General features: G+C 41.0%; 1 protein-coding gene across 1 annotated transcript in view; it reads left to right on the forward strand.

Moving 5' to 3' along the window:
• Positions 1-7,734, forward strand: part of frem2a (FRAS1 related extracellular matrix 2a) — a 70,418-nt gene extending 62,684 nt beyond the window's left edge. The window contains exons 17-24 of the mRNA XM_037749042.1: positions 2,823-3,015; positions 3,134-3,253; positions 3,386-3,513; positions 3,645-3,779; positions 3,921-4,047; positions 4,876-5,063; positions 5,191-5,337; positions 6,311-7,734. Of these exons, the coding sequence (XP_037604970.1) occupies positions 2,823-3,015; positions 3,134-3,253; positions 3,386-3,513; positions 3,645-3,779; positions 3,921-4,047; positions 4,876-5,063; positions 5,191-5,337; positions 6,311-6,859 (1,587 nt within the window). The 3' untranslated portion in view covers positions 6,860-7,734. The remainder of the gene's footprint in view (positions 1-2,822; positions 3,016-3,133; positions 3,254-3,385; positions 3,514-3,644; positions 3,780-3,920; positions 4,048-4,875; positions 5,064-5,190; positions 5,338-6,310) is intronic.
• Positions 7,735-11,129: the final 3,395 nt, after the last annotated feature.

An 11,129-nucleotide genomic window follows, 5' to 3' on the forward strand; every position in this document is an offset into this window, starting at 1 on the left:
TAGCTGTTTGCTGTTGTTTGCATCATTGCGACAGATGTTGCAATTGTTGTTTGTGTTGTATACTGTACAGATCTGCAGTATTGTCATGGCTCCTGTTGTTATTGTGGATTAGGAGACACAGACCCTTGCTCCCTCGCTCATGTCCTGCTGCTCTTTTGTGTTCGTCCAAGCCTTTGATCTGTGAGCTTCTTGTTGCTGATCAGACTGCTGAGTGTGTGTGTGTGGGTGCTGTTTTTTTTGTGAATGTGTTTGTGTGAGAAAGCGGAGATGGGAGGAAAAAGTAAGAAATTAGTTTACTTGTCCCCCAGTCACAGCAAGAACTGCTCACACAACACAGTTACACATGACGCCCGTCATCCTCCAGGACCTCAAGTCCACTTCGTTAAGAGAGATCACTGTCACACTGTCACTGGGGCTATGTTTTTTTTTATTTATTTATTTATTTTTCCAAGGAGTGCCAAAAGAGAAGAAAAAAAGAAGCAGTCAGAACCTTGCAGCGTCTACCACGGTGCATGAATCAAAGCACACAGAAAGAATTAAATAATTCAGCTGCCTCTCAAAAGACCAAATTGATGTTGGATTTTGACTGTAATAATCTTGATCAATGTTTTATTCTTGGTTTATTCGTGACAGCTTTGTATTTTGGTCTCCATAACTGCTGAGTTCTTTTCTCTGTCTGGGGAGAACATGCACTAATTGAAAGGTTGAACTCACAAGACAAGATCGTGATATTTCAAAAGACAACTCACTGTGAACATACGCTGCTCTCCTTATTCTGTTCCATGCATTTATTTTAGGAGGTTGTAATAAGGTTATGGCTTTGTAAAACCCTGGCGCAGCTGAGTTAGTTTGCCTCTCAGCTAGCAGTCGTTTAATTTCTCATTCGGATCCTGATTCAACGATTGCACAACTTACTCTACTGAGAGACGCCGTGGTGGATTGGGTCGGTTTCAGCTGTGTGTGCATTGAATTTCAGGTCTCTCTGTTTGCAAAGATATCACCCCAGACTCTCGTGTAGTGGTGCTCGGTGTTTTAATGTTTTACAAACGAGATTGGATGTTACAAAATATGTACTCAAGTAATGAAGAATGGTCGATCAGAGATGTGCCAAAGACATCTTCTGCTAAATTGCTTTTCTGAGTTTCTTTTGTCAGTTCATTTCCTGCCCGGCATTCAGTGCGGTAATTGACTATGCAAATTGACAATTCGAGTCAAACAAACATAATGTGGAGCATTTTCAATCTGTTTCTAAAACAAACTCTGTCTTTGTCAAACTTTTGTGGGCACATAGTTCACACGAAACACCAAACATTGTTGATATAATGTTGGAGAGCAGAGACACCTAGTGGCTGCCATCATGGAAATACATCTACTTAGGGTCTTAGGGTTTTTTTAAAGTCTGAGACTGTGGGCCTCTCGTCAGACAAAGCTTGGAAAAAGGCACCCCCTCACCCCCCCCCCCAAAGTTTACTTGTGTAGTTTTGATCAATTCCTGGATGCCTATGGGATCATGATTATGTTATTTGATCCCATAGACACTCAACAATTGAGCCAACACAGCTTAATATAATATGACATAACTTCAGACTATACCAAATACATAAAAACGTCTGTCCTAAGGCACTTATTAGTTTCTGGCTCGGAGAAAGTAAGAAAAACAGTAAATTTCCCCAAAACTACTGTATCTCTGAACTGTTTCTTTCACCAAATCACTCACATTTAGGCTATTCTATGTGATCTTCTTTTGATAACTAATGTAATAACTAGGACTGTCAATTGATTAAAAATATTTCATCGCGATTAATCACATGATTGTCCATAGTTAATCGTGATTAATCGCAAATTAATCACACATTTTTTATCAGTTCAAAATGTACCTTGAAGGGAGATTTGTCAAGTATTTAATACTCTTATCAACATTGGAGTGGGCAAATATGCTTTGCTATGCATATGTATGTATATATTTATTATTGGAAATCAATTAACAACATAAAGCAATGACAAATATTGTCCAGAAACCCTCACGTGCTGCATTTAGCATAAAAATTGGAGCATGGTTTGGATCCATGGTTGGCACCAATGGATTCCTTAGGTTTTCTAGTTTCATATGATGCCAGTATCTTCATTCTAGCTTTCACTCTGAGCCCGCTACAAACGAAAAATCGCAAGTTGCCTTAAAGAAATTAGTGGCGTTAAAACGAATTTACGTTGACCCGTTATTATTGCGTTAACTTTGATAGCCCTAGTAATACCTAATATTAATTCATTATAAGTGATATTTTTTCACTTCCTGAGCCTCCCCTGAAACAGCCCCCCTGGAGAGACCTGCCTCACACTTTGAAACACCAGATGTAGAATATTATCTGGAAAAAGGTGTTGGGTAAAACAGTTTGTTTTTTTCGGCTTACAAAAAAAATCTAAGTAAATGTGATAAGGTTTTTAAATACTTTAAAAATACTTTAAAAAAGACAACCTAGATAGAAAAAAACAATACAAGCCCACATCGCTGCCCACTGTGGTTTCGTGTGTACAACTTTTCTGCATCTTTGACAGCACTGAGTAGGAGTGAAAGAGTTCAAGAGCCTCGTGGAGGAGAACAATGTGTTCATCTTTTACATCTTCTCAGCACTTATTATAGCTTATCAACCTACAATCACCCCTTAATCTAGAAGGATAACACAGTTCTTGTCATGCATATGAGGATATCTTGCGTATAACTCCAACCATGATATCAAGTAAATAAACAGTGTTCCTCGTCAATAATACATTTTGAATCATTTTGAATTATGAGCCTAAAATTGTTTTTGAAAACATCCTCACAGGTGCTGAATCTGGTCCAGTCCTACGTGACGCTGCGCGTGCCTCTTTACGTGTCGTACGTGTTCCACTCCCCTGTGGGAAGCGGCGGCTGGCAGCACTTTGACTTGCAGTCCGAGCTGCGCCTCACCTTCGTGTACGACACGGCCATCCTCTGGAAGGATGGCATCGGCAGCCCCCCGCAGGCCGAGTTACAGGGTAAGTTCCCAACACCGTGAGAACGTTACATGTTGTGCTTCTGGACTCAATATCATCCACATTAAAAAAACAAAACAGTTTTTGTAGAATCTGTTGTGTTTGTATGTATTTTTGCCAGGTGCTTTGTATCCAACAAGCATGCGCATCAATGAACAGGGACGTTTGGTGGTGAACTTCCGCACCAAGGCTCGCTTCAGGGGTCTGTTTGTGGAGTCTCATTCTAGAGCCATAAGAGCTGGTGAGACTGACAGATTAGTGTATTTTACTATTCCTCAATAGTGTCACTGAAGATGCTTAAGTGATTAGTTTAAGGCATCACATTGTAAATCTCCATTGTGTTCCTCTCCCCCTCTCAACCTTCATTACCAAGCAACCTCCATGTCCTCCATGGTGATGAGTGTTGACAACCCAGGCCTGACCTTTAACCTCACCTTAGTGAGGAGTGAGCCCACCTACAACCAGCCAGTCCAGCAGTGGACTTTCACCTCTGACTTTGCTGTAAGTGTGCGCCGCGTTAAATTTGTTTTATGCCCTGATGCACGACTTGAAACATCCACTGTGTGCTCGAGCAGCTGGATGGACAGATACAGACTGATGCTTGAGTATCTGTCCTCTTTGCTCCCACACAGGTGAGAGACTACTCTGGGGCCTACACAGTGAAGCTGACCCCTTGCACAACAGCCCAGAATATGGAATACACTCTCCCAGCTGTCTGCAATCCCAGAGAACCGGTCACCTTCGATCTAGACATCCGATTCCAGCAAGTAAGGCAGCTTTTGTTAGAACCCTAAGATCCAAAAGTGACATGTTTCTTTGTTCCGGGTAGATTTTCTTTCTTTCTCTCTCTCTCTCTCTCTCTCTCTCTTCCTTGGTTATGCTATACTTTGTTACACATCTCTCTTTAGGTGAGTGACCCGGTCGCAGTGGAATTCAGTCTGAACACTCAGATGTTCTTGTTGTCCAAGAGGAGCTTGTGGCTCTCTGATGGCTCCATGGGCTTTGGTCAGGAGACCGATATAACCTTTTCTGAGGGTAAGTGGCCTCTTACTACGTCTAAAGGCTTTTCAGTGCCGTGTAGATTTCAATATCTATACTTGTGGTTATAGAAGTTTTTATCCTATTGTCTATAGGTGGGAATTGTTTTACATCACTTCTGTCAATTTTGCAAATTGTGCCACGTTTTTAGAATTATTTTCTACCTTTCAAGCAGACAAAATATACCTGTGAAAAATAAGCCTTGCTTGACTTACTGTGGCTAATCCATCACAGAGGAAACAAATCACCGGCATTCACAGATAAATAATCTTTTTTGGTTTGGTCATCACCACGTCAAACGCGTTCGTTTATGTTTGATTGCCCAGAATAAACCAAAAAAGACTCTATATCTGTGAGTGCCGGTGATTTGTTTCTTCTTTTCTTACTACCACCTGGCACCCGATACTGTTAAAGATTTGGAGACGTGCTCGCTGTTATTTTCTATTTTGTCTTAATCCATCACAGTGAAACAATACATCAGCTGTTCTATTTTGTTAAACATAATATTGCATTGTATTTAAAGGAAATGACATCTGATATTTGAGCATTTAATTCACAAATCAACCCTGGAAGACAACCAATATCCAAACATTGACATCATGGAAAGGATAAAGTAAATTTTGTGCTTTTTGTTTCTACTGGGAAGATAGAAAATACATTTTAAAACAATTGTATACTGTGGATATGGTTGTCAGTAAAGTACATGGATTTGTAGTTCGTCGGCTAAAAAAAATAGTCTGTCCTCCTTGGATTTATAAGTATGATTTATAATAATAACTTGGTGTATGTAGGCTTTAGGATTCATGTCTCCCTCCTCTATTTCAGGTGATGCGATCTACGGCCGTGTGATGGTGGACCCTGTGCAGAACCTGGGGGACTCTTTCTTCTGTAGCATAGAGAAGGTGTTCCTCTGCACTGGTGCTGATGGATATGTGCCAAAGTACAATCCGACTAAGTTTGAATTTGGCTGCCTGGCGGACTCCCCATCATTGCTCTATAGATTCAAGATTATTGTGAGTATATTCAGGTTTTTAATGTTGCAATTTCAGCATGCAGAGATGCTTAATAACATTTTACAATAAACACAAAAATAATTTCCTTACTTCCTTTTTTCCCCCTCAATCTAACACACCTCATCAGGACAAGGCTCAGCCAGAGACTCAGGCCCGTTTGTTTGGTGATGTCAGTTTTAAAGCTGTGCTGGCAGTGGATGATCCATCAGCCATGTCTCTGGTCAGACAGCCTGGGTCTGATGGCTTCAGGTTGGACTCTACAGCCATGTTCCAGGTACATCTTACTGGTCCTCATAGCCAATGACAGATTTTTATTGTGAACCAGAAACTTCAGTAAGTAACGTTGTCACTCAATGTATAAAACTTCAAAAAGCTTTACTGTGCTACGTGTTATTGTGGGATACAATTCTGAAGCCGAACAGCTTTGCAGCTGTATGAAGAGAGCTTGGAACATGTAGGTTTGCCACTCCACTATTAGGGCTGCACATCCATCCATTATCTGTAACCCCTTATCCCATCCGGGGTCGCGGGGTGTGTGGAGCCGATCCCAGCTGACATTGGGCGAAGGTATTATTGTATTTTAGATTAAATTAAATTATTGTGGTGCTGCAGATATGTCCTGGCCTACACATCATATTCTGTAGGCTTAAGAAAACATCTTTGTGTGTTACATATCCCTGCAAAAATCACTCCATAATCATATTAATATGTTTTTCAATGAAAATGAGAATAACTAAGTAAAAATTATCATTCCCTTTAATATTGCAAATCATATTGCAATTGCAATATCAGACAAAATAATCGCAATTAGATATTTTTTCAAAATCGTGCAGCCCTATCCACTATTGTATGTACAGTACTGTCCTGTATGGTTTGCTTCGACTGGTGTTAATGGCTTTTTTATTATTGTTATCACATTATGTTGTGTTCACAACAATGGGTGTGAGTCATTAGGCTTTGTTGTGTTTTAATACTTCATGGTTATTGCTACTGCTGTGCAGAGTTATTGTATTTTTAATCATCAAATACATAATTCAATCAATTCAAGGCTGGTAAAGTGCATTTTTGCCTGATATCCAAAGTCTAATGAGTCAATTGAGCACCAGCAGGTCCCATCTTATCGAAAATCAATGTAGATAATTATTTTTGCAAGATGTGCTCATTTTGGATTCTTAACCATATCTGTGTGCTCATTTTGTAAATTGAAGATAATGCATATATGCATATTTTGGTGTTTTTTTCCTCAGGTTGCTGCAGGCCGCGAGTGGTACATTCACACCATTTACACAGTCCGCTCCAGAGAGAACGCTAACAGAGGTATTGGAAAGCGCAGCCTGGAGTACCACTCCTTGGTTTCCACGAGCAACGACCTCGTCTTGACCCCATCGAGCGACAGAGGTCGTCGCCCCAGGAGGTCGGGAGGCGATGAAGTCCCAGAGTTCGCTGAGGATATCGGAGCAGACAACAATCGCGGTACCAACATCATGCACATCGCTTTGGACCGCACCAAGCGACGGGCAGGGGGGTCGAATGAGCTGTTCACCGACGGGCAGGAACCCAGTGAGCTGAACGCAGACGAGGAAGAGGAGGGTCTGCTGACTGTGGTGGGGGCGCTGGTGGGGCTGCTGCTGACCGCCCTCGTCATTATCACTATCATACTGGTGCTGAGATCCAGACGGAAGGACGGGAAGGAAGGATGGAGGGAGGGGGTGCAGGAGGTGGTGAAGGGGTCTGTCAGTACGGAGCCAATGTTGGTGGTGAGGATGCAAGACTGCCACAACAGCTCAGAAGTCTGAGCAACGGACGGACAGATGGACAAAGGGGATGAAGAGTATGTGGGGGTTTTATAAAATTTTGGATTTTCTTTTTTTTTTTAAACTGGTATTAGATTACTTTCATAACACCAAAAATCGGAGATTGATCATATGCGTTATTGGGTGTGTGTGTGTGTGTGTGCGTGTGGGTGTGCCTGTTAGTGGGGGGGATTTCTACAGTATCGGATCCATTACGTACCTTGGTCGCTTCGACCAAAAACAGCACAGAAGACAGCCTTTTACACGCTGTTTTCACTTAACATTCCAACTTGTGCTGCTAGTAGCATGGTATTTTCCTTCCTCCCTCACTGGCTTTATGGTGTCAAAGTCCCTGAAGCAGCTATATCCCTTCAGGACAGTCCCATTCGCCGGGAGCACTTTTTCTCATAAAGCTAGTGTCAGGCAGGCTAAGTCGGAGATTTAGTGCTGCAGGTTTACCTCGGGTAAAGGGGACTAGATGATGTCAATATTCATACTGAAAGGAATAGTTCACCTCAGAAAGAACACTTAGATGTTATTGACCTGCCCCCGTGTCAGTCACAACTTAGTGTTTGTGAGCCCTGGTACTTGTGTGTTAACTAAAATATGAATGGTAACAAGACCATCTTTTGTTCTTGCAAAGGATACAATAGATATCTGCACACACTGTGCAGCTTATTCCAATTATTTAGTATCTTAAAGGTATGATATGTAACTGCTGTTTGTAAACACACAGCAGTCAAAGTTGGCCACACCTCCACAGCTCAATGATCCGGTCCAAAGAGCTATAGAGTGACTGAAGAGAGAGAGCGGCGTTAGTGAGAACAAAGCAGCAGATCAGAGAAATAAAACGTTATTTTCCCGACGGTTACATTCTAAAACACAAAAAATGAATGCAGACTTTCTGTCTGCTGGCTGTTGCTCAGCGCTGCTCTCATCAAACTACAGACACACACTGAGCATAAGCTGCACTCACAGCAGAGAGAGGAGCAGGGGGATCACTGGAACACATGCACATAACACAACCCGTTCTCATCCGTGAAATACGGCCGCTTTGTATCCAACAGAGTAAAAGGGGGACTTGTGAGTCGGTATCAGAAGCCAAGGGGCTCACAAAACAGCGATATTTGACCACCTAAACGGGCTGCACGCCCTGCACACTGTTATTGGTTGGGGGTTACACCCCCACATGGGGCCCAAAGACTGTTTGCAGACATCCAGAAGCGTCCCGAGTAAATCAAAATCCAGAGTCTCTACAGAACCAGACACCACCACACACGTCTAGTGGGACATAAATGATGATTGAGAGGGATTCTTTTTCGTTCCATACATTGTTTTTCCGTTAATTTCTTGCATATTATACCTTTAACAAATGCCTTATTGATGCAAAAGTCCAGTATTGACACAGTATTCTCACTTGCTGTCAAAGTTGTTATAAAGTTCATCAATTGCCAGAGGATAATATCATTTATGAAAATATTGGGGATTGAAAGGTAAATACAGAACCCATAGGCTAAATGTTTGGTTACAAAACATTTAAGACGATTGCTGTGTGAGTAGATTAATATTCATTCTGTGGTGAACTGTGCCTTTAGGCCTACAATTTTGTCCTGAAATATTTGCGAGTCATTTTGGACTACACGATTTGTAATGAAAAACACAAACACGAGATGCCACCATCTGCTTCTTATCTGTGAATTAAACCTGCAGAAGTCTCTTCTTATATAGACTACAGGAGATTAATACCACTGCTGTCAGAATTTATGTTTATCAACCAGCTAATTGTTTTAGTCATTCACTGTTCTTTATTTTGTCGACCATATGATGAGGAATGTGAAATTTATTGAGCATTTCTGTTGCTGCTGAGTTGGGTTCACTGTTTGTATTCTTGTAAAATCCGAGTTTACAGTTCATCACTGCTTCTGTTACCACGATGTTAACTGCTATCCATCCCGTTGCTCCACTGTGTGTTTCTGTGATATTGTCGTATTTATTCAAACTATTTTGAGCATAATGTTTTTTTTTTTATAACACTGGTTAAGGTACGTGTGTATAAAGACACTCATCTCAGGAGTTGTTTCTTTTACAGACAATGGACCGTGTGTTTTAACACATTTTACGTCTGTTGACTGAAGAGAATCTCTACAGAGCCACTTTCCACTTCTGTGTTACACTGCTAATAAGTGTGGTGCTGTGAACATGCAAATACTTTATCCACATCCAATTATTTGACTCCTATTCTTCTCATATTATGTTCCTGTAAGCTTTATTTGTCACTAGTGCTGTGTGGGATTTCAGTGTTCTGAGTCATGTTTTCGAACAAAGGATGCAAACAAAGTAGCTGCTTACAAATCGGTACGTCACCATGAAAAATGTTACGTTCGAGGCGTTTGATATAATCTGCTGTCTCGTTATTCTGTTGATATCACTGGTGAAATTTCTCGTTTACATGTGTTGTTAAACCTGTGTCTTACTCTGCTATGGATATACAACATGCTGAGATCAGTGTTCCTAAATATTTGTCTGATTATGGTGTTGTCATCATCGTATAATCATTTTCCAATATTTATCAGGGCTAGATAATGTGATGAACATGAGCCAGGGAATCAGCTGAGGTGTGAATCAGCGAGGGATGTGATGGTTTATACAAGTAATAGGCTGCTTCTTTTTTTTTTTCTTCCCCTGATGAATTTGGAAATAACACCATATCTGACATCAAATGCACTTTTTGAGTCACATCCCTCACATGCCAATCCAAGCTATGCAATGTAATGTATATTCCACAGCCAGTTATCCCCATGTATATGACAATTTTAGCACAAACAATCAAACTTGATATTCAGTTTGTGTCTTTTTATGAATGGGTTTTTATGTATATGTATTTAAGAATAAATATTGTTGCTTACTTGTCGTTGATTTACTCAGTAAATTACATTTATGCAGGACTGTAGAGTTGGGATTTGAGATGTAGACTTGAATGAGGACGGTGCAGTGGTGTAAATGTAGGTGTAAATGTGACCGTGAATGGTTGTCTGTCTCTATGTGGGATCGGCTCCAGCCCCCCCCTACGACCCTGAATAGGATCAGCGGTTACAGATAATGGATGGACTTGAATGAGGACATAAGACTTGATTGGACTTCAGTGCTTTGAGACTGGACGTACTTGAGACCTAAGGACTTGAGACTGGAATGCAAAAACGTTCAATCTAATGTTGTGGCCTCGAAAATTCTTGGACAAATTAAAAAAAAATAATGCACACGCAGGCAACAGCCAAGCTTTGCACAGCACTTTGAATATTTGATCATTATAAAGCCCTTGGTCTCAGCCACGTAGAAACCTGTATTTACATTCTAATGGTCAGCATTCAGAGACCTGGGCAACTTACAATTGATTTGCAACTTGCCCTCATTGACTTGAGACCTGACTTGGGTGTGTCCTTTACAAGTTAAAAACAGCTCTATTTAGATTCATACCTCACATAAGCACACACATTGCTTAATTATATTCATAGGCAAATCATGAAAATCAGTTGGTTTGATTATTAGGAGAGAAAAAAAGTGGAAGAAAATGACACTAACTGATGTAATGAAATACATCATACCCTACACCGTGTCAGCAGCAGCATCTATAAATGTCACAAAATAAAAGTGTGATTTCATTAAACCTGCAGTAGACAGAACGTTTTTGGCATCATTGGGCAAAAATCCCATAATAACCTTTTAGCATATTGTAATTTAAGTGTTCTGAGAGATAACTAGACTTCTGCACCTCTTCATGGCTCTGTTTTCAGGCTTTAAAAAATCAGCGCTGATCAAATATGAATCAATATTCTGTTACTGTAATGCCTATTTCTGGCCTCAGATGTTTTCAGAAACATCTTGTATGTGATGGAATTTTCTGTCAATTCCTCTCTCCTTGGTCGGGAGGTCAGAGTGTTTTTCAGAGTGTCCCTCTGTTGACATTATTGGGTTGGAGTCTTGTCTAGGGGAGCCAACGTTATCTGTACAGCTGTGTCTGTAGTAGGGACCATAGAGCCAGTCACTGGGGCAACCAAGGTCAGAGATGCCAGAGGAACCGAGTAAGTCAAAACATGATAAGGGTAAAACACTGAGCACCAGGGAGGAAGGGCAGAGTTGTAAGGCCTTCATGCAGAGAGCACCTCAATGGTGGAGACCTGACAATTGTTCCTTGATCAAGCTTCAATAAACCTTCTGTGTAAGACATCAACAGCTCCGGGGCCTCTTCCTTCCTATTGCGTTAACTTGTGTATCA

This window comes from Sebastes umbrosus, chromosome 17, assembly GCF_015220745.1.
Source record: "Sebastes umbrosus isolate fSebUmb1 chromosome 17, fSebUmb1.pri, whole genome shotgun sequence".
Lineage (NCBI taxonomy): Eukaryota > Metazoa > Chordata > Actinopteri > Perciformes > Sebastidae > Sebastes > Sebastes umbrosus.